The sequence below is a fragment of the Papio anubis genome, chromosome 6, assembly GCF_008728515.1.
Source record: "Papio anubis isolate 15944 chromosome 6, Panubis1.0, whole genome shotgun sequence".
NCBI lineage: Eukaryota > Metazoa > Chordata > Mammalia > Primates > Cercopithecidae > Papio > Papio anubis.
This window is the reverse complement of record NC_044981.1, coordinates 101,890,225-101,914,399: the sequence shown is the minus strand read 5'-3', so window position 1 is coordinate 101,914,399 and position 24,175 is coordinate 101,890,225. Positions and strand designations below refer to the sequence as shown.

General features: G+C 39.0%; 1 protein-coding gene across 1 annotated transcript in view; it reads right to left on the bottom strand.

Moving 5' to 3' along the window:
• The window catches only part of CRYBG1 (crystallin beta-gamma domain containing 1), a 58,126-nt gene that overhangs the window by 19,038 nt on the left and 14,913 nt on the right, over positions 1–24,175 (bottom strand). The window contains exons 5-11 of the mRNA XM_021937648.2: positions 23,201–23,366; positions 20,385–20,524; positions 11,453–11,579; positions 9,349–9,384; positions 7,797–7,954; positions 6,641–6,767; positions 6,405–6,550 (exon numbers count right to left, since the gene is read on the bottom strand). Coding sequence (XP_021793340.2) covers positions 6,405–6,550; positions 6,641–6,767; positions 7,797–7,954; positions 9,349–9,384; positions 11,453–11,579; positions 20,385–20,524; positions 23,201–23,366 — 900 coding nt within the window. The remainder of the gene's footprint in view (positions 1–6,404; positions 6,551–6,640; positions 6,768–7,796; positions 7,955–9,348; positions 9,385–11,452; positions 11,580–20,384; positions 20,525–23,200; positions 23,367–24,175) is intronic.

The following is a 24,175-nucleotide window of genomic DNA, read 5'->3' as shown; positions in this document are numbered from 1 at the left end:
TCCATTAACCTTTAGAAGCAGATGGGTTTGTCTACAGGACAAATCAAAATGGTAAGTCAGCGGAGAAAAGGAAACGCTTATACACTGCTGGTGGGAATGGAAATTAGTTTAGCTGCTGTGGAAAGCAGTTTGAAGATTTCTCAAAGAACTAAAGATAGAACTAGTATTCTACCCAGCAATCCCATTACTGAGTATATACCCGGGGAAAATGAATTATTCTACCAAAAAGATACTTGCACGTGTCTTGTTTACTGCCGCACTATTCACAATATCAAGATGTGGAATCAACCTAGGTGTTCATTGATCAATGGTGGATTGGGTAAAGAAAATGTGGTTCATATAAACCATGGAATACTATACGACCATAAAAAAGAATGAAATCAAGTCCTTTGCAGCAACCTGAATGCAGCTGGAGGCCACTATCCTAAGCGAATTAACGCAAACAGAAAACAAAATACCAAATACTTATGAGCAAGAACATATACTTATGAGCATGTTCTTGCCCATAAATGGGACCTAAACATTGGTTATGCATGGACATAAAGATGAAAAAAAAAAAAAAATAGGCACTGGGGACTACAAAAGGGGTGGGAGGGAGGGGGGTTTGAAAAACTACCTATTGCATACTATGCTCACTACCTGGGTGACAGGTTCAACCGTACCCCAAACTTCGGCAAATCATGCAATATACCCATGTAACAAACCTGCACATGTACCCCCTGAATCTAAAATAACAGATGAAAAAAATTTAATGCAAAAGAAATGGTAAGCGTAAGAGTATCTTGACATGAACTTTTGAGTGTCCTCACTTATCCAATGCTATTCCTTCAGAAAGCTACGAAGGCAATACTTCTCTGTGCTTTTTTTCTAATTGTATTCTGAGGAAACAAAACACATAGGACTTTAAAGAAGAACCAGTTCTTTTAATAAACAATCAATAAATCCTTTCATCCTCAACCTTAAAATATTTTTGCAGAAAGATCTTAGGAAGCTGTATGTATTACACAACAAACCACACTGAAAAAGAAGTTAACAGAAGAAATGCTTTAAAAAATGCAGAACAGAACTAAAATATTGTTTCCAACAGTGTTTCCAACATCACATAAATATGTAATAATTAAATAAAATTGAGCAAACTCACAGAAATACTAAAAATAAATCTCTTTTGGAATGTTTTTTATTTCTAAGTGATCTACACCCAGAGGAAAATCAACAAAACCAATTTAATGATGCTATTTCCTATCCAAAGATAGTCTTTGAAAGGAAAAGGTTTTTCAGTTCTGTTATATTAAAGAGATACTTAATACTGTTATATTAAAGACATCAAGTATCTCCTCAATTAATTCATCACTCTCAGGATGCTCTCAAAGCTTAAAGGAATAATATCTATGTAGGTATTATGTAGAGTGATCAGAACTTTGCAAAATGTTTCCACATCTGTTATCACATTTAATCTTCTAGGGAGGTATTGGTGTTCCCATTTTACAGATGGGAAAAACCTAAGACACAGGGAAGTTAATTCATGCACCAGGTGCCAGGAACTAGACTGGCACTAGACATACAAAGATGAAAAAGACAAAATCTCTGTCCTCCAAAGCCCACAGATGGGTAAGAAGCATCACATGGAATTATGTGTTGGTAATTGTTTTAAGTGGGAAATGACTTGTCCAGGGTGACACCATCGACTGTTGGCCAGAATGTGACAGAACCTACCTATCCTGAGGCTCACCAGGCTCTCCTTGCTTTGTGACCCAACCTGCCATGTGCCCTGGAAAGTTCCCTTTCATTTACTGTTCTAGAAAACCATGTCTAAAACAGTCCACACACTTTCTAATTAGGGCAGATTACGAATTTACTATCCAAAGGGCTGATTTAAACAAAAACTCAAGTACAGTCATTCCTAGAATATGAACAGCCATCAAGGAAAAAAAGAACACTGCCAAGATCTCCAGTGAGAAGGAGCTAATGATAACCAACAGCTGTGCACTCAGTCCCGGCCATCCAAATGGAGAAGCTGCTGTACGTATCACTCAGTCTTTCAGGAAGTACAGTCCCCTACCACCCCCCGATTTCAGAACCTCACTAGCAATTTTTAAAAACTATCCTTTTTAATTATTATTTTTTATTTTTTTAGTAGAGTCAGGATTTCACCATGTTGGCCAGGCTGGTCTCAAACTCCTGACTTCAAGTGATCCACCTGCCTCATCCTCCTAAAGTTCTAGGATTACCGGCGTGAGCACAGTTCCGGGCCTAAAAACCTATTCCTGATCATTAAGAAGTGAGGAGATAGGAGACCTGGCTCCACCTGTGGTCATGACATTAACTTTCAGACAACTTTGAAGAATTCATTTAACCTTTGTGAAAGTTCATATTTTCAAGTGTCAGTAGGGGAGTGGGCCAAGGTCCCCGGGCTGACCAGGTGATGCTGTACAGCACACGGGTACCCGCATGTGCTGCCTCCGCCCACAAGGCCTCAGGCTTTACCCCCAGCATGAAGGGAAGCAACAGCAAAGCCTGAGCAGGGAGCACTGCTATGTGGGAGGAATGTCTGTACACCAAGAAAATCTACCTTACAAACGCTAGGATTTAAAAAAACAACAACGAACAATTAAAGAAGAAGAGTCACATCGAAAAAAGCGTTCTCAGCAGGGCTCTGGGTCAGTAACAAGCAGAGAGACCAGAGGGTTAAAGGCCTTTCTGTTTGACTTCAAGGTTTGGAGGGAAAAAAGACAGTGAGGAGGGAGGCTGAATGCCAAGGAGAGAAGGCAGAGACTGAGCAAGCCCTGGAAGCAGCTTTAGCCAATACTCTGTTCTTTTTACGAACAAGTACGGGTACTGTGTTTTCCTATGCAGCTAAACTACTTGTAAGTAAATACCCAACACCCAGCTAAGCCTGTCTCTAATTCACTGAAGCTGAAGCCAGAAAACAATGTATTAAGATGTTACTTGAACTGACAGTAGTGTTGTTTTCCCTCCAAGATACCTGATGAATCAATCACCCATGAACACGGGGGCACTGGGGGAGGGGAGAAACCGCAAAACACAGATCTGAGATTCTCTGCTCTGTGATCCGAAAGTCTACCTACAACTTACACTTGGGGCTCTTAAGAAAATCCCTCACTGTCCTTGTCCGGATGTATTCTGTACACATGAATCAACACTCCTCTGTGTAAAGACTGGTGGGGAGATGGGGGAAAGGCATGTACACAAGTACTAGCAGGTCTCAGCCTGGTGGAATAATTGCTCAGAAGATAAGGGCAGCAGGGTAAACCTGCCCTTGCGTGAAAGGCCGAAGGAGAAAGAATTTAAAACAACACTTTTCGTTTTTATCTGAATACTAGAAATATTTCATTTTGCTCCTCGTTTTAAAAAACTAGCCCAGGTTCCACTCTCTGGGCAACAATATGGCATAGAACTAGAAACTGATAAGCAGGGAGTTTCTTTCAACATTTCCAGTAAGAAATCAAATGCAGTTCCTAAAAACCTCACTTGCCGGTTTCATGGGCATCCTTCCTGAAGGCTGTTTTCTGTTTCAGGGCTAATGAGTTTACGACCCAGGGGATGTATTACTCATGTGATGGTGACCCTCCTGGGAGATACTTTCATGGAACAAGAGCTTCAGAAGAGTTTTTTTCTGACAATGTGTGCCATACTAAGAAATAAAGAACAAGCTAAAATACTTAATTGCCAATAAAAATAAAGCCATTAAAATACAATAATTTTCCTTTGAAACTGTTAGAAGTGAATAGGTAGTCCTACTCCAACATCTTGGCTCATCTCAGCCTTCCTATCCTATCCCACAGGCCTAACTCCAATGCCATCTCCTCCGCAAAGTCTTCCTTCCCTGTGTCCAGACTGGAAATTAATCTCTGTCTGCTGTGGATTCCCAGAGCATTTAATGTGTACGTCTTTTGTAGCAATAATTATGTTTTACATAAATACTGTAACTTCTTTGAGGACATAATACAATGCTTTGCACATAATAGACCTCAATAAATACTTGTCAAATGACAAATCGAACAAAATATGAGGAAGCAGCTGACTCTGGTAAATACAAAAGCCCTTCCATATGCAAAGAATTTCAAAGGAAGTGGGGTGTGTGTGTGTGTGTGTGTGTCCACGTATGTGTATGTACCTCTCTTCAACTTCCCCTTTCTACCAAAACTTAACTGCTACAGATGGAAAAAAAAAGCTTAAGCCAGGAAATGCAATTAGAAATGACTAAAAATAGAAACATATAATAGCAGCACTTTATAAAGGAAACTGATTTCAAGTAAGCAAGGCCTGGGTAAAAAGGAAAGGAGATTGGCTCAAGGCACAATAATTCTACCTGTGTTAACAGCATCATCTACAAAATGCCTGAGGGAATTCATTCTAGCCAGCATCCTTTTGCTTCCTCTGCCAGGGTGGATGACTGGGCTCTGACTAATAGAACCAGCACAACTGGTGAATATCAAAATGTACAACTGTTTCACCAGACTAAGTTGGTCACTATGTTTTCCTCCTAAATAATTAGCTTTAAAGGCAATCTAAAATACTGCAGAGCCCCAGCAATACTTCAGATAACTTGTACCATGTATTTCAGATGACTTCTGGCTTTTGTAAACAGGCTACTGATTCTAAAATGTTAGGGCTCCAGAACAGGACCCAAGAGTAGGCATTTCCTGCTAAGAATGGAATACCCAGAAATCAGATCACTGATACTCTGCCACAGTGCCCCCACATGCAACAGCCTAGACAAGAACTTGGTAAACAAGGTTTTTTTTTTACTCTGTTTACTAAGAGTAAACATTAACCATGTTCATCAACTTTTAGTACGTTGTACACACATTTCAAATATCCAGGGCTATTGTGGGAGGCCCCATGAGATACAATGGGGTTGAGGCTAGGATGATTCAAATAGTTTATGTCACTATGACAACAAAAACCTAACACCAAACACTTTCAACATAACCAATGTCACAGTATTTCATATAACTATTTAAGAATACTCTCACTTATAACAAATTAGAATAGACATTAGCCTGGATTATAAGAATAATTATGTAACTCCCTGTAACAGCCATCTGCTGTTTTTGCCCATCTGGCATCTATCTCCCCACTCTTTCTGATGTCCCTGAGGAACTTCTGTCCCTGGGGAAGTTCTGATAATCATATCTAAGTGGCTTCTATGGGATAGACCCTACATCTCAGCTCTGGAGATGGACACATAGCCCAGACGTGACCATCTCTGCGGCTACAGTGATTGGTTCAGGCATGTGCACATGACCCAAGCCTAGAAAAGCAAAGTCAAACATGGAACTTGTGAGGAAAAGAGAAGTTCTTTCCACTGCAAGAAATGAGCTGGGGCCAGGCATGGTAATCCCAGCACTTTGGGAGGCCAAGACGGGTAAATCACCTGAGCTCAGGAGTTTGAGACCAGCCTGGGCAACATGGCAAAACCCTGTCTCTAAAAAAAAAAAAAATACAAAAATTAGCCAGGCCTGGTGGCATGCATCTGTGGTCCCAACTACTTGGGAGGCTGAAGCAGGAGAATTGCTTAAGCCCAGGAGGCAGAGGTTGCAGTGAGCTGAGATGTTGCCACTGCACTCCAGCCTGGGTGACAGAGTGAAATTCTGCCTCAAAAAAAAAAAAAAAAAAAAAGAGTTAGGAGAACAAAAGCCAGATGTGGCCATAGGCCACCAGATGCAAAGGGCCTACCTAAAGTCAAGTTAACACAGAAAAAAGCCCAGTCAAGACACAGAGACCAAGTTCTGATAACAGTGTTTGGTCCCCTGCATCCAGCCATGCCTGAAGCAAAATCTTCTCCAGGACATTTTTAGTTACTTAAGCCAGTAAGTTCCATTTTAATCCCTTGAGCCAATTTAGCTTGGTTTGCAATCACTTCATCCCAGATAATCTTGACTAAACATCTTTCAAGAAAAACTTGCTTTACCACTAATAAAACAGTCAACTGCTAACTCCACGTACATAGAACAATTATTTTTATGTCAAACGAATAGTGAAGAAATACACTGGAACAGGTGTAGGACCACAGGAAAATCTAACGGGACTTTGACCCAGTCTCAGGTTTATGTTAGACTACTATTATTATTATTATTTGATCTCCATCGTTTAAAAAATTCACGATCTTTCTGTGCAGAATGACAAGGGAAGCAGATCTGTAGATTTCTATCATGATACCCAAAGCCTACCCCAAACGTAAAATGAAGAGACAGTATGAGAAAGATTTTTAAAGAGAGTTAACGAAAATATCATGACAGCAACTATTACATGACTGATTTAATGTTTAGCTGTTGAGATATTTGTGTATTGAGTACCTACTCTGTCATAGACTCTTACCAGTTTAAAACAAACCAAGATAAAACCCATGTTTAAAATTCCAGTTGGATTATTTCACTTACACTCCACTTAGTACATTAATAGACTGTGTCTTCACTCCATATCCAGTCTCCTTTAAATTAGCAACAATTCCCAATACATCAATACTGGAACCTTTGGATCCAAAGTTTTTTTCACTGTACATTATCATGTGAGCATTTGAAAAATCCTATTGAGAAAAAAAATTCAAAATTCAAAAACTAGCCATTTATTATCCAAAGACGACCAAGTATTAGCCATTAGCTTGTCCTTTACTTACACCTAATATAGGTCGTAAAGACTGAAGCTCTCCATTGTAACCTCCCCAGGCTTTCCAGTCCCTGTATTCTCCTTCTTCTAGCAAATATTGATGACCTGTAAATCCAGGCTTCTCATACGCAACCCAACTGCAATACAAAGAACATGAGGAGTAGTCATTTTCAGACATGTTCACATTTTTTCAAGGTACGTATCAATTTCACTGAAAAATACAAATAGTTAGAAAGCTAGACATGAACTTCTGCTTTATTATCATTGGAATTCTTTAAAATTTAGGAGAATAACAGAATGGCCCCAAGAAAATAACCTAAGAGACATACATCAGAGTTGTATAAAAAAGGGAAGGGGGGTGTGTGTGTGAGTGGTGTGTATGTGTGTGTGTTTAATAAGGGCTGACTCAAAAGAACCTCAGCAAGCAAAACTGGATAAACTCACTTCAAATAGTAACAAAAATATTATGAATAGTTAGCAATTTACAAGAGCAATTTTAGTGTGCACTTCTATGGGAAAGGTGTAAGATCTATAAAATGCAAAAATACAAAAATTAGAAAGTAAACTGTCAAACCCTTCAATAGCTTGCAGCATAATTCTAATAAGCAAGGTTGTAGATTTGATCAACTTGAATAGGCCAATGTATCAGCCTTGCTTGGTGGACTGACCCCACAATGGTCCCTCAAACTGCTTTTTTTTTTTTTTTTTTTTGAGATGGAGTTTTGCTCTTGTTGCCCAGGCTGGAGTGCAATGGTGCGATCTTGGCTCACAGCAGCCTCTGCCTCCTGGGTTCAAGTGATTCTCCTGCCTCAGCCTCCCAAGTAGCTGGGATCACAGGCATGCGCCACCACGCTCAGCTAATTTTGTATTTTTAGTAGACACGGGGTTTCTCCATGTTGGTCAGGCTGGTCTTGAACTCCTGACCTCAGGTGATCTGCCCACCTCAGCCTCCCAAAGTGTTGGGATTACAGGTGTGAGCCACCATGCCCGGCCTCAAACTGCTTTCTTAAATCCAATCACTATAGGCTGAGGAGAATGTGGACATACCTGTCAAAATTCACCACACTACAGAATCAGGAATGTTGTTTTTAGGGGGGAAAGGACACATTTATTACTTAATATTTAGGAAAAAAAAAGAAATCCTAACAAGTCACCCATGTACTTACATGCCTCTTAGAACTTTCACAGACCCCACTGACGTAAGTGGCAAATGATCGCCTCCAGTGGCCTCTTCTGTTTCACCTCCCTCCATGACAAAACTACACATCTCTGTTTCTAGTTCCACACATTTTCCTTCAAAGAAAGGCTTTTCATAAACAACTACCTACAACAGAAATGAGATATACCAGTAATTTGTAAGAAGTATCCCAACAGCTTAACATTAAATCAGTCATTTAATATCACTAAGTCCTAAAACACAAATTAAAATTTTCTGGCTAGGCACAGTGGCTCACGCCTGTTATCCCAGCATTTTGGGAGGCTGAGGTAGGTGGACCACTTGAGCTCAGGAGTTCAAGACCAGCCTGGTCAACATGGTGAAACGCCGTCTCTACTAAAAATACAAAAATTAGCTGGGCATAGTGATGCACGCCTATAATCTCAGCTACTCAGGAGGCTGAGGCAGGAGAACTGCTTGAACCCAGGAGGCAGAGGGTTAAGTGAGCAAAGATTGCGTCACTGCACTCCAGCCTGGGCAACAGAGTGAGACTCTGTCTCAATAAAATAAAATAAAATAAAATATTCTAATCATATTTTTAAACATTAACTAGACCACGCACAGTGGCTCACACCAGTAATTCCAGCACTTTGGGAGGCCAAGGCAGGAGGATCACTTGAGCTCAGGAGTTTGAGAGCAACCTGGGCAATATGGTGAAACCTCATCTCTGCTAAAAAGAGAAAAAGTTGGGTGTGGTGGTACATGCCTATAGTCCCAGCTATTCAGGAGGCTGAGGCAATAGGATGGCTTGAGCTGGAGAAATTGAGACTGCAGTGAGCCATGATGGTGCCACTGTACACCAGCCTGGGTGACACAGCAAGGCCTGGTCTCCAGAAAAAAAAACCATAAATAACGGCGTCTGATAAAATAGTAAAAAGAAAAAAAAAAGAAAAAAAATCAGACTCTTTTTTTTTTCCTAATGCGGTATAGCCCAAAGCCATGGTTCCAAACAGTTTTAAAATCATACATATATATATATATATATAAAATAAATATATACCCCCCCACACATATATTATGTATATATATAGCTGACATTTAGAACCACATAGAAGGAATCAGAGGATTCTAAAGGAGTGTTAAAATTGAAAATTGAAAAAATTTATAGTGTGTGGCATCGATGTGGGAATTGGGAATAGCAGAAAGGGTATTTTAGGGTAGGGAAAGTTTGTCTTGAAAAAGTTTTTTTCCTGGCTAACTGGCAAGCAGCAAGAAGCCCTACAATTAGTAAATACAACTGCAAATTGTTAACTTAATATAACAATGACCCTTTTGAGCCATGACTGAAGGTACTCTTAGTGTAACCAGTGCCATTAGCATCATCTTCCACCCTGAAGGATGGCATGTGTAAGTTGGCAACTTCCTTTGGCTACATTTATGTGTGATAGAGGTTTAATATGAGAAGTCACATAAGCGATATCTTCATAGAGATGAAGTGGGAATAACATTAAGTATATATATATGTGTGTGTATATGTTTAAATAATTAATATACATTTTTACCTTTGGATCTGTAGGGAATTCAACTTTACGGCCACCCTGAAAAAAACAATAACATGGTAAGAAAAATAGTTTTTCACTGAAACATTACCATTTTATATTAGCCATAGCAGTTTATAGTAAGCCATTGAATTTCAGTGTGACTACGTTCCAGTTTGTTTTAACTTACATGAGATAGTTCTAAAATTACCAACAATAGAGATGAACACACGAGGAAGGCAGGCTCGAACGGAGCCTCGCACAGGCAGTCTATAAGCTGGTCTGCATTGTAGGAGTGTTTTTTGACCTAGTAAGTTTTCTTAACTTGGAAAATTTCTCATAAAAATCCATACTTCTCTTGAAAAAGCAGTTCCAAGGGCTGACATCTCTGGACCCAGATTCTCCCAGGCCGCTGTCTTCGGCTTCTGCATTTAACGATCCTGCCCTAGAATCACCCTTCAGCTGGGAACAGGCACGGGGTTGCCGTCTCTACCATTCCCTTCGGTTCAACTCTCAGCCATTTGTATTTTCTGCCTGGCGCCTGCAGGTATTTGATTTTGCAACCAGGGCTTACGAAACTATTACGTGTTGAAGTTCACATAATAAGATCTGAAGGACTCATGGAATAACTAGATAAATTGTTAAATAAAATTTAACACATCCCAAAGGATGAGTCTATGGGGGGTTGTTATACAATAAAAAGCTTTTTAAAAACAAACTCACTAAAATCCAAGAAATGATGTTACATTAAAAAGATATTGCACAAAAATATTAAATACGTCAAGAGTTTAAATCAGCAATGGGAAAGTTGGATTTTTTCAAAATTAGTATCTTCAACAGCTTTTGAAAAAAGTGCCGCTAAGGATGCTCAAAGGCACCAAGTGAACTATAATTATAAAAGAATGTGTTGGTTTCCTTACCTTTTATGAAAAAAGCAAAAAAAAAAAAAAAAAAAAAAAAAGGAATGTGGCTGATATTATCAGCAACCCAGAGATTATACCACCAAGCACATGACCTTTTCAAAAGTAATCCTGTTCGAATACCATAGACTTTGCAGATTTTTCATCATTATTACAAACTGCTCCTAAAACCTGGATGAATTCTTTCATACATTCACAAAACTAACAAAACTTTGTCTTTGAAAGTGAGTTTCATTTTAGAAACAAAAGCCCAAATCATTTGCATTAAGACCAGCCAACATACAGATAATTAAACCAAATACTTTGGGAGGAGGGGTAAAATTAAGATTAAAAAAAAAATGTCTTCCTAAGTTTCTAATTTGTCTCAAACTGTCTCAGAAGCCAAGTGCGAAGTGCAGTTTCAAAAACATGTTTGTAATGGGAGCCTCATCTCGCCGCGGGTACTTAGGGAACAACTTCTATGCTGCAGCACACACTGCGCTCAACACTGGGGGCAAGACAGATGTGGCCTGTTTCCTCCCAAAGCTGACAGTCTAGCGGAAGAGACAAAGAACAAAGCAGGACACTGGGATAAGGGAGAGGAAGCACAAGGCTCCTTCCACAGCAGATACTCAGGAGGACAATACTCATTTGGTCCAGCCCCAGCGACCCACAAGCCACCACCCAGCGCAGCCTCATGTCACGGCAGCCGAGCCGGTCCTCAGCGTGCCCTGCTCTCTCCCAGGCTGCACCCTGGCTCACGCAGTGCATTCACCAACAGCTCCATCTAAAAAATCATCCTGCTAATTTTTAAAGACTGAATTTAATTTAGCATGAAGCTTTCCTAATTATCCCCCTTTTCTGTCACATCACCCACAACTTGGAATTGTATGTATCCTTGTCCTGTTTTTCCACCAATGTTTAATTCTTCACTTTCCTCACTTGTTAAACCTACACTGGGCTGAAGCTTTGTGCGCCCATCTGCAGGTCTGCAGGGGCTGAGAATGCCTTAAAGACAAAGGACATAGTCTTACCTGCTTTTTTTGTTTGTTTTAATCTACAGCATCTAGCAAGTTACTGTTTCCATAATTTCTGTTGAGCAAATTTGTCCAATCTGCTACAAATTTGTTTCTTAAAAGTCAGCTTTATTGCTTCAAAGTCACACCCCATGAATTACCATGTCAAGCTGACAAAGAATCACCACAAGAACATTTGGATTTCATTTTTACCATTTTCAGAGGCCGCATGGATCCAATGTATGCTGCTTCTGTATCCCAGAAGGACAAGTCAGGGTATTCACCAGGTTCCAGGATGAAAGGAACACCCTGAAATCCCGGTTCTTCATAAATCAGCCACCTAAACAGCCACCATGGAAGGAAAGAAAGGGAGCCAACTCATCATTTGTTTCAGTTTTTCCTTCTGTCTGGTACCCAGGATGAGAGGAAAACAACAGGAGAGGATACGGACCCACACAATGAACGGCTGGACTTAGGTGTTAGAATCACATTAGACTCAAGGACAAATAAAGCCATTATATGCTTCTCTTCTTGATCTTTCACTTTTCTCCTTGGCTGGCTTTGTCCCCTTATTTTAATTTATATTATCAATTGCTCCTAAGTTCCACCTAATCATTTGTCATGGTGCCAAACATTAGTAACAGCTAACATCTCCCTAGAGCATAAAAGGAATCCACTCAGAATTTCATCTAATCCTCACTGCAATGCTATGAGGAAGAGATGCTATTGTCCCCGTTTGATAGATAAGTAAGTTGCCCAAGGCCACACAGCTGTAAGTATGAAAGGCTGGAACGATTCAAGCCGATTCCAGATCCAGGTTCCTAATCAATTTTTTTTTTTCTTTTGACGGAGTCTTACTCTGTTGCCCAGGCTGGAGTACAGTGGCTTGCTCTCGGCTCACTGCAACCTCTGCCTCCTGGTTCAAACGATTCTCCTGCCTCAGCCTTCCAAGTAGCTAAGAGTACAGGCACACACCACTGCACCCGACTACGTTTTGCATTTTGCATTTTTTTTTACTGGGAGGGGTCTCACCATGTTGGCCAGGCTGGTCTCGAACTCCTGGCCTCAGGTGATCCATCAGCCTCGGCTTCCCAAAGTGCTGGGATTACAGGTGTGAGCCACCATGCCCAGCCCTAATCATTTTGGTGATGGCAATTTTTCTCATTACAGGAAGTGCACTGAACACAGTTTACTCTTTTCACAGTTACTCAGGATCATCACTGTGAGCATTACTTAATGCACAGTGGTGTCCTCAGGGGCTCTGAAGGTCTGTGGGACTGCTTGTTCCCAGGCTGCAAAGTTTTTTGAGTTCTTGGTTCTGATTGTTATGGCTTTTCAATACCACACCCTTCTATCAGCTTGTCAGCTGTGGCTTCCGCTTCAGTCGGGAACCAGCAGCCCCACCCTCCTCTAACGTGCCAGAAATCAGGAAACCAGAAAACCATGCCTATTAGCCCTGTCTCTGAAATTTACAAGGTCTTCTTGTAAATGTCTTGGTTCCTGGGAAGGGTTCCGAGAAGGTAAGGATGCTGAAGAAGTGAGTTTTCTATAAGAGAGGGGTTAATGTACCCACTTCATAAACAAACGTAGACTTCTTAGTGATCACTTACACTCACCAATTTGATTAGTTTCGCTAAAAGGTTCTAGCCGTGGTGCTCCACCATGTTGCTGTGTTCCCCAGAACACCACGCCAAGAAGAGAGTGGCTCTAAATGAAACCTTTTACCAACAAAATGGGTCTGACACCTCCCTCTTTGCTTTTTTCTTCTTCCCAATTTTGGCCCAAGGCACATTTTTGGCGATGGGTTTTGTTGAAGATTCCACTGGATAAATTGGTAACTTCTCTAGACTCTCTAATTATACAGTGATTTACAACCAGGCTCCTACTGATGATTTGACAACACACACATGAAAGAATGTTGGGAGGCCAGGTGTGGGATATGGGTAAGAGGTCAGAACTACAGTGTTAGAAGTCAGGATGATGGTTACCGGGTAGAGGGCGTGAAGATGACTAGGAAGACGCACGAATGAAAGGGGTTTCTGCGACGCTGGGAATGTTCTTTTTCTTGACCTGAGTGGTGATTGCTCTTGTATTCACTTTGTGAAAATTCACTCAGCTTATATATTTAGGGTTTATGAACCTTTTTGTACAGATGTTATGCTTCAAAAAAAAAAGTTACCTTAAGGAAAAAAAGAGGCTTATCTTTTAAATACTACTCTAATGCTTCCAAAGCACAAGAAAACAGAGGCTAAGAATAGGGTACTTTAAACTTCCTTATGTTTAAAGCATGACAGCCAAGGATACACTACATGTATTCTGGAGCTCAAAGTTTTCACAGGCACACTACCCACAGATTTTTTTCTCTAACAAAATAATGGCAGTTCTGTAACACATTATGGTATTAGGCTAACAAACCAAGCAGGTTCCGAAGTCTGACTTCTTTAAAGCTTAATTTTTCATAAACTGAATGTATGGCTCATGAGCAAGTGATCTGAGATTTTGAAATGATCCTTACCAAAGTACCTTTTCATTAAGTCTTTCCTTCTATAGCTTGAGTTCAAAGAGGATTTATTCATCTGATACTAAACATTTCACTTTTGTTGAAGCATGTGGTTTAGTTGCATAACATTTATGGAGGAAAGTCATTCTAGGTAGAGGGGAATTTGTGAAAAAACTGAACATATAAATGAATGCATTCGAAAAGACTGCTGTTCTGAAAGTTCTTCCTTAGTAAATGAGTGCTGAAGGCCTGCTGGGTAATTCAAACAGACATTTACTAATGTTGGGTGGACTTTGGAATTTGAAAACTCATATACAGAGTATGATTCACTTTTTCTAAATTCTGTTCCCAATAAGATACATTATTTATGAGGCCATCAGGAGAGGGGGAAACTATCTCCAGGCAGTGTTATTTCAGTTTCTAAAGGTAATCTTTTATTTTCCCATGCACTTAGGTCATAAGCTTTTGCCAATATAGATTAAAAAGTACAACTTTATAGTTGTACTTAACAAACAGTATGATTATAAAGTCAAGCTTATTTTTTTAAACAAACAAATGTATACCTACAAATCAATATTTTTAAAGTAATAACAATGGCCATCTGTTTATTAAAAATATTTGTCTAATTACTCTTTTAGAAATACCCCTTGAGTCACACAAGAAAAATCAGTCTTATCTTGTTCACTTGTTCTTAAACCAAAAACAGCACTTCCAGATGGATCTTAAGTTTTGTTCCCTAGATATGGCTGTCCATGAATATTGGCCATTCACAGAAACCAACTGGATATGTGAAAAATTAAATATGAATGTACTGACTTTGAGGTTATTCACAAGAGAGGGGGCTGTGAATGTCAAAGGGGAAAATGAACCTTTACAATGGAAAGATGGAGGAGGCACCACTTTAACCAAGCAATCAAACTTGGTATTGCTAATGGGCAAGCTAGTTAGCACATGCCGCCTGCTGTGATGCAACGTAAATATATGGCGCTACCTATGAAAAGTATCCATGCCAAAACTGTTTGGCCTGAACCTAACCATACCTCGGGACCTAAGCCGTAGTAGATAGGAAATTTGGGCAACAGAAGAACAAGCTAAATAATAGCATGAGGGAACACTCAGACAAACCTAGAATGTGGCACACTCCCTAAGACAGCTGGCCTAAATCTTTTTAAAAGTTAGTGGCTTGGGAAACAAAGATGAGGCATTTTAGAGATTTTTAAAAAGAGACTTAAAGAGACAGAACAATCAAACGCATTTATATGAACCTTGATTGGATTCTGATTTGAAAATGCAAATCTATAAAAGACATTCCTGAAGCAATTGGGAACATTTGGTGATGGGCTATAGAACAGATATTATCATGGATACCTTGTGAATTTTCTCAGATGTAATAATGATAGTTACGCAGGAGAATATCATTAGAAAGAGAGTCAGGCTGAATCCTATATGGATGAAGGATCATGATATCTCCAATGTACATTCAAGTGCTCAGAAAAATAATAACACAAATATGGCAAAATATTAACAGTTATTGGGTCAAAGTGAATGGTACACTGGTGTACACTGAACTGTTTTTCCTACTTTTCTGTATGTTTGAAAACTTTTATAATAAAAAATTGGGCTCTGATATGATATATTCCACAATGAAATATACAGTGAATATTACACAGCAATGAAAAAAATACATACAGATGTACCCGTCAATCTGAGTAATCTTAGGAGTGTGGTTACATGTGTAACCAGGGTGGGCTACACCAGGTTCTGTAGCAATGTTGGTAATGGTCTAGGTTGTAAGTTGGGTGGTGGGTCCACAGGGGATTGTTTTATTATTGGGCTTCATGGTTCACATATATACATATATTCTTCTGTATATGTCAAATATTACACAGTAAAAATGATCAAATAATGTTTTCCATTAAAAAAGAAGTCCCTTGACTTTAGAACACCTGCATTCTAGCACACATTCTGCTAACAGCTAACCCTAGTCTGGAGAAAGTGACCAAAGCTTGTCTTCCTCAGTCAAATGATGGTGTTGGGCCAGATCATCTTTATACTCCCTTTGAAGTTCTAAACTTCTTTGCTTTTGTTTGTTATAAATATACTAACCCCCACTTCCACCCCCACACACACCCCGCCCCCAGAAAACCCAATATGCTTTCACCTCTAGGAGGATGGGTGCTAGCATTAGCCAGCTGCTTAAAAGAAAGATTTAAAAACAAATTACTCTCAACAGAATCCGAAAGGCAAATTTAGTGAGAAATTACTCATCTCCTCAAATAAGAATTTGACAAGACAGGTAATACCCTTATTTTGTATATGAGTAGAAGAGCTTAATCTAGAGTGAATGGGCCCTGGAATAAATCACCTAATGGATTCTTCAGGAGTTCCCTCCACAGTAAAGACTTCTTATCCCAGTTCAGGGGAACTGGTGCATCAGCAGAAGCAAAATGAGCTTGAGTGCTTACTATCAGTTACATCTTCTCAACCCCTTGAGACTTTCCTTTGAGATCTATAAAAGCACTAATGACCTGGTGTTTAAGCTCACCAACCAAGTTCAATGAGCCCAAACTTTGAATTAATATCCGAGGCAGTGTTCCACTATCCTAATGACAACAGAAATGAACAGCCAGAAAAAAAGATGCCCATCATGACACAAACCTGTCATAAATTGTAAACTGTGACAGGCTGGTAACTATCACCTAGGAGACAAAACTAAACATACTGGAAAGGTAAGAAATATCATTTAAGGTAGCTTAATGTGCTTCAACATAGCCAAGCCTGAGTCATGGCACCCTCCAGACACTGAGATTAAAATATGATAGCAGATGCCTTTTGCATTCTTTTCTAAGGAAAGTGATGTTTCTCAACCTGACATTAATTCTTTAAAAAAAAGTGTATAGACTTATTTCATGTAAAAAAATTAAAGGCAGCAAGAGATGAAGGCATTTTCTTTTGCTTAGATTTCCACTTTTCTTCCCAGTCTCTAAATAAAAGTGCCTTCTCTTCCCTTAACTACACCCACTCCCTTTTGTGACCGTGTCCTGTGCCTGGTTTAAATGCATTCTGTATGTCAATGACTCCTAAATTTATGCCTCCAGTCTCTCCCCTGAACTCCAGCCTCACACACCTACTCACTTTCCTGCCCACTTACTTGAATTTACAGTTGGCATCTCAGCCTTAACCTGTCCGAAACTGAGCTCCTGAATCTCACTCTCTCCTATCCTGCTCCTCCAAGTCTTCTTCGTCTCAATAAGTGTTGGGGTTCCAAACCCTGGGCATGTCTCGGCCCCTCATACACCACACACAATCTGTCAGAAATGCTGTTAGTTCTACCTTCAAAATGCATCCAAGGTCTGACCATTTCCCACCACCATCATCGCACGTCTAAGCCACCATCCATTCTTGGCTGTATGATTGCGAGTGCATCCTACGTGGTTTCTTGGCTTCCACCTTTGCCTCTTTATAGATTATTTTCTATATGAACAGTCAGGTTGATCCTTCTGTTAATAACACAAGTTAGATCAAAATTCTCCAATGATTTTCCATGCCACTTAGAGAAAATCTAAATCCTCCTCCCCAAGGCCTGAAAGGCCAGATGTGACCTGAGCCCTCTCCTATCCCTAACCTCCTAGTTCACTCAGCTTCAGTCACCTTGGCCTCTTAGCTATTGCCCAAGCATGCCCAGAAGGGCTTTTGCAAATGGTGTGCTTCCTCTCTGGGACTGGCTCCCTGCCCCTCTTCCCTCAGCTAGCTCCAGGGCAGACTCCCTCACTTCCTGCCAGTCCCTGCTTAAAATGTCACCAGAGTCCTTTACTAGCCACCTTATCTAAAATAGCAACATACCTGCCCCTCTCTGTAATTTATGTTTCTTGTAGCCTTTGCCATCTGACACATTATATATGTATTTGTGTTGTTTATTCCTACTAGACTGACAGCTCCAGGAGAGTGGGAACATCATTTTATGTCTTTACTGCTGTATTCCCAGTGACTAGAAAAGCACCTGGCACTTGGTAGATGCTTGATTAACAGATTTACTGAATATATTTAATACATCTCATAGACACTCTTTTGGGTTTATATTTGTTAAAGTCCCAATTTCTTGTCATATTTTGACAGGGTATGCAGAGGAAATAAAAGCCTTTCCTAATTTCTACTTCTAAATTCACCACCTTTAAAAATTTCAGAGCCTTTTAAGGACTACAGGGTACCAACCGATATAACTCAAAATGTATGCCAAAAGCAGTACATTTCTCTAAAGAAGATACACAAATGGCCAAGAGGTATATGAAAAAATGTTCAACATCACTCAAGATCAGGGAAATGCAAATCAAAACCACAATGAGATACCACCTCACTCCAGTTAGAAAGGCTATTATCAAAAAGACACAATATAACAAGTGTTGGTGAGGATGTGGAGCAAAGGGAACTCTTCCGTGCTATTGATGGGAATATAAATTAGCACAGCCATTATGGAAAACAGTATGGAGGCTCCTCAAAAAATTAAAACTAGAACTACTGTGTGATCTTGCAATCTCACTGAGTATATATCCAAAGAAAATGAAATCGAGTATGTCAAAGGATATGTGCACATGCATGTTTATTGCAGCACTATTCATAATAGCCAAGACACAGAATCAGCCTGAGTGTCCATCAACAGATGAAAAAATAAAGAAAATGTGGTAAAAATATACAATAGAATAAGTTCTGGTGTTCTGTTGCACAGTAGGGTAACTATGATTAACAATAACATATTTGATTATTTCAAAATAGCTAGAAGAGAGGATTCTGAATGATCTCACCACAAAGAAATAACACATGTTTGAGGTGATGGATTTGCTAATTTCCCTGATTTGATCATTACGCAATGTACACGTGTATCAAAACATTACATTGTACGCCATAAATACGTGCAATTATTATGTGTCAATTAAAAATAATTTAAAAAGCAGTAAAATGTATACTACCCTTGGAAAATAACTTTATACATCAAGAGGAGATATTTAAATTAACATTATTCTCTACACACCAAATTCTGCCCTAATAACTACACCTTTGTATATTGACGAACCATCACTGTAGTCTTCCCTTGCTATTTTTTTACTCTTCTGGGAGAGGGGGGTTGTTCTCTGAGAGGGGCTGCCATAGGGAAAGAACACCCTCGGGCTTCTGGGGTGCTGGTAATGTTCCAGTTCTTGGCTCAAGTGGTGTCTACTTGGGCGCTCACTTTATTTGTTTAAGTGTACATTTACCTTCTGTGAACTTTTTTCTAGGTGTGCTGTATTTCAAAATGTTAAAAGTAAATAAATAAATGAACAAACTGTCATAAAGGAGGTATCTAACTCATACTTTCCTTCCCCTACAAAGCCCTGGATAAATTCTTGTCCATCCTCTACTTGAATACTCCTTGCGATGAGAAACTCTCCACCTAACAAGGCAGCCACTTCCATTTTAACTGTATTAACCATCAGAAAGTTCTTCCCTGGGTCAAGTCAAAATCCATCTCTCTAATTTCTACTGGTTTTTCCTGGAACCTGCTACGGAATAACAGAGAGCAAGTCTAATATCTCTTCTCTATGACCACTTTCCAACTACTCAAGGATAGCTGCTGCCAATTCTCAATAGCCACACTTCCTGTTAAGTTGCCTAGAAGTTTTTAGTTTCTGATTTCTAAGGATCAAAAATCAGATTCTGTGATCTGTAACTTATCCTATTCCTACATTTTGCACAATCAATCATTTTTCTAAGATATGAACAATGGCAAACCGAGACTTTTAGTAATAAATAGAATGCAAAAAGCATGATTAAGGAGTGCCTTATTGTTCACTGCAGAGATACTCCATACCACTTTAGGGACAGACTGTAAACTTTTTTGACTGTATAAACCATTAGTAAAAACATTTCAGCAATCTCTGAATATATGAATACTTATAAATTATATACATTACCACTGAACTAATACATTATGCATATTAGAAAACATATACAAAAATAAAATCTTAAGAGGTGGAGACTTTAATCAAATAGAAAGAAGCTTTAGTGTTTTTTCCTGCATCTCAGTGAATGCCTTTCACATGCCGTGGGGCTTTGTGCTTCACCTTGAAGACCACATTCTTTAGTATTGCAGCCTGTACTTTCTATCCTCATTTCTCCCCTATCTGAGGTATTCCCATTTCCTTCAAAATATTCTTGCTGTTTCCTGTGATTTGTGAAACCAACCTCCTAGGGGCTTTGAACCAGCATTGTGTGAAAATATTCAAGGAAGTACCATGTGTGTTGGCTTCCATCCCCCCCGCAGAAATATCAGAGGCATGTGCTTTGAATTACCTCCTCTGAATCATCATGAAAATATAATCTGCTACTCAGCTTTGAATAAATCAGATTCCTCTGTGACAAGGAAAGCCTTACATTAAAAATTCAATTCCCCCCCAACATTTCCTATAATAAATCTATATTGTTTTTAAGAGAGATGAATCATAACATAGGTGCAAAAGAACCAGAATTTTATGTGCCTTATAAAAATATACCTTACAGTTAATAATTACTTAACAGGATGACAAATCAGAGTCAGAGTATCTTAAGTCCTTTTTCCAGTACTACACTCACAAAAAAACTTCATTAAAATTGTGTTTGAATAAAAATACTTACGTGCCCCAATGTACTTTCATGGAACAAGTCTTCTGCATTACACCAAATCCCTGCATTTCTTCAGTATCATCAAAGTAGGAACTTAGGATTCCTAACCCTTCCGGTTCAGTAAATAAGTCAATGTGACTAACTCTGTAATCCTGAAAAAATATAGATGCATAGACAGTAAGAATTGCACCATGCATTTAACTCTCTAGTAAGCTCATTCTTCTTCTTCTTACAACTAATCAAAATGAGCTTTAAATATACAAATACATTTCACAGAGCACCTGCCATTTTAGCCCTTTCCTGTTTCCATCCATGAATTAATAATCCACCTATTTTGGGGCAGACACACTTGCTTTAGTTATATAACTCAGTGTTGCATTCAAGCAAAGATCATCAGAAATGTATTTTATTTGAGTTTTGGAATATATTTATTTTTCTCATCCTCACTTGACCCTCCTTGGTCTGGGGTTTTGGTTCCTTTGCTCTGATATAATTATCCAAGCACAGAGACTTTAGTTTGTAGAATGGCTGCTCTTGGAGTCTTCCTCAGCCACTGTTTTGTGTCCATAAGCCCTCTGTTGATTTGTGGTAACTCCCCTTGACTGAGTAAACCTTTATGATACTGGTTTGATCTAAGTCATAAAAGCAAAAGCACACATTCATAGTGATTTACAAATCTCTGTACTTTGGTCATTGTTCCATGCCCCGCATATCTGTGGTCCCAACAGTCTTCAAAAGGCCTCGTCTGGTCGAGTGCCTAAGCATTAATGGAATATGTATTGAACCTCATCTATGCAGCTGAGTTGGGTGAACTGAGCAACAGAAGAAATTTTAACACCTGAATAAGCTCAGATGAGGCTTTTCAAATGTTATCAAAAGGAACAATTCTAATGAACTAAAAAGGTAACCTCTAAAATATATGCTCTGACTTATGTTTATGTTTCAAGAAACCATGCACATGATCTGTAAAGAAAATATAATCCATGACATATCAGGAGCTATAACCATACCCTTTAACATGGCACCATTCAGAAAAATGTACCTCAAGGAAACAAATTAGAAAATTATAAATTACTGGCCGCGCGCAGTGGCTCACACCTGTAATCCCAGCCTTGGGAGGCCGAGGCGGGCAGATCACCTGAGGTCAGGAGTTCAAGAGCAGCCTGGCCAACATGGCGAAACCCCATCTCTACTAAAAACACAAAAATTAGCTGGGCATTGTGGCATGTGCCTGTAATCACAGCTACTCTGGAGGCTGAGGCAGGAGAATCACTTGAACCCCCAGGAGGCAGAAGTTGCAGTGAGCCGAGATTGCACCACTGCACTCCAGCCTGGGTGACAGAGCAAGACTCCATCTCAAAAAAAATAAAAAGAAAATTATAAATTATTAAATGCACAAAAACATTCTCATGGCATTACTTATAATAGTAAAAAACTAGAAACAACCTTAAGATTCACTGAAAGAAGAAATAACAAATAAATAATGGTACCTCATTTATGTACTAAATAATAAATAATGCATTGTTTCAATGGAATATGATATTCAGCTAAACCCTAAACCTATGGTAACATGAAAAGCTTTTGCTACAGTAAGTCTGCTACTGTCAGACAAAACAAGAGATCTCGTTTTCCTTCCCCATCTTCCTGAATGCACCCAAATCCTCACCCCACCAGATTCATACCTTCCCCAGTTCCAATCCCAAAGATGTTACCAAGGGGAGTGTGATTTTCAGGAAAGTGGTATAAAGAGAAAAAAAGGATTGAGAACCACAGTGTTAGGATAGACAGGTGGAACAGCATTGTCCCTGTATTATGATTACAACTGCGGAAAAAGCAAAGGGTAGAAAATTCAAAAAATAAAGGGGGAGAGGGCACTTCATGATGGGAATCAGATGATATTTTTAAACATTGCTTTATTACCAATATTATTTGAGCAGTAAATAAAAACTCTAGGCAAAATATTCCATTAATGAGGACATTTTGAAATAGGGTTTCTGAAGTCTTACTTAGTCTTCTCATATTATATACTTAAAGCAAATAAAAGATAAATCATTTAGCATACCAATTACCACCTAAGTTACTCAGAAATGTTGACCCAGGAAGTAGGCGACACTTTCCTCTGCCAAAACTGTTACTCATCTTTACTCATTCTCACATCAGAATGTTCCTTTTCTCTGTATTGCATCTTGACACTCGTCTCCATTAAAACTTGGGATTTTAATTTTCTACTTAGAAGACACCATTAATTGCATTTTTAAGGTAAAGAATCATCAAATCCCAAGAGCCACAAAGAAAGACTCTGACAACACTTTTCTCATCAAATAACAAGAAACCAAGAAATGTTACCTCATCCATAAAGTGGCCTCAAATAGAGCAAGTAATATGTTGTTAAATCCACATGAAATCCTAGAGTTGATCAACCAAATTATTTTTGGATTATTTATTTTTTCAAAATAGAATTCCTATAAACCACTCAAAGTAATCACAACTCATACAGCAAACAAAAACACTAAGTAAATGAAAAATCTGTTCATAGATGCAGAACTCATTTAAACCAAGTTATCAGGTAAAATATATTTGGAAGATGGGAATAGAAGGACAGGCATAAAAGATTTACCTTAAGGGTTTATTGTGAAAAATTATCTAACCAATTACGTTTCTTTTTAAATTCTTTAAAGTGTACAAATAAACTTAAAATACAGAAAATACATCCATAAGGCACCAAATATGTTTCCCAATCACTTATTTCGTGAAATGAACATTTCTCTTTAAGTACGAATCCATAAATATTTGTTGAATAAATAAAATCCAGATTTACCGCAACCTACCTGGACCACATGTCTGATGGAACCAATCACCACCGGCTTATCAGACTCCGCTTCCTCGTGACTTTCCAAAATGTCTTCTACACCCCAGAGACCAGAGAGTTCCAATTCTCCTTCTTCTAAGGGAATGGAGTGCCCTTCAAAATTTGGTTGCTCATACAAAATCCAACTAACAATAAAACACAGCAAAACCATTAGCCAGTCTTGGTGCGAGAGGCTTTGATTACTCAAATATCCTGGCTAATTGCCATTATATATATAGTATATTAGTGGCTAATTATCTAGCAATTAAAATAGCTTAAACTCTCCCTAACACTAATATTTTACTGGGTATAATTAAGTCTCTGATAACTCATGAACTATATCAGGATCTTAGAGAACTTTGGAGTTATCTATATGAATGCTATAGAGCTACTAATGTTCCAAGTAATTGCCAGGTGGTGGAGACTTACAAATGATAATATGTAAGATAAATGGATGTTTACTGTAGTGTTTTTTTGTTTTTTTCTGTCTCTTTTTTTTTTTTGATACAGAGTCTTGCTCTGTTGCCCAGGCTAGAGTGCAGTGGTGTGATCTCGGCTTACTGCAACCTCCACCTCCCAGGTTCAAGCAATTCTCCTGCCTCAGCCGCCCTAGTAGCTGGGATTACAGGAATGTGCCACCAAGCCCGGCTCATTTTTGTATTTTTAGTAGAGACGAGGTTTCCCCATGTTGGCCTGCTGATCTTGAACTCCTGGTCTCAAGTGATCTGCCCACCTCGGCCTCCCAATGTGCTGGAATTACAGGCATGAGCCATCATGTCTGGCCTTTTGTCTCTTCATATGTGTAGAAAACATTTCTCTTAGAGAGATTTTAACTTACATATTACAGTCATATCAATGAATATGTTGACTATATATAATCAAAAGACTATAGATATGGTAATGGAAAGCATTTTAACAATATTCTTCCGAACAACAGCCAAACACTAAAGAAAAA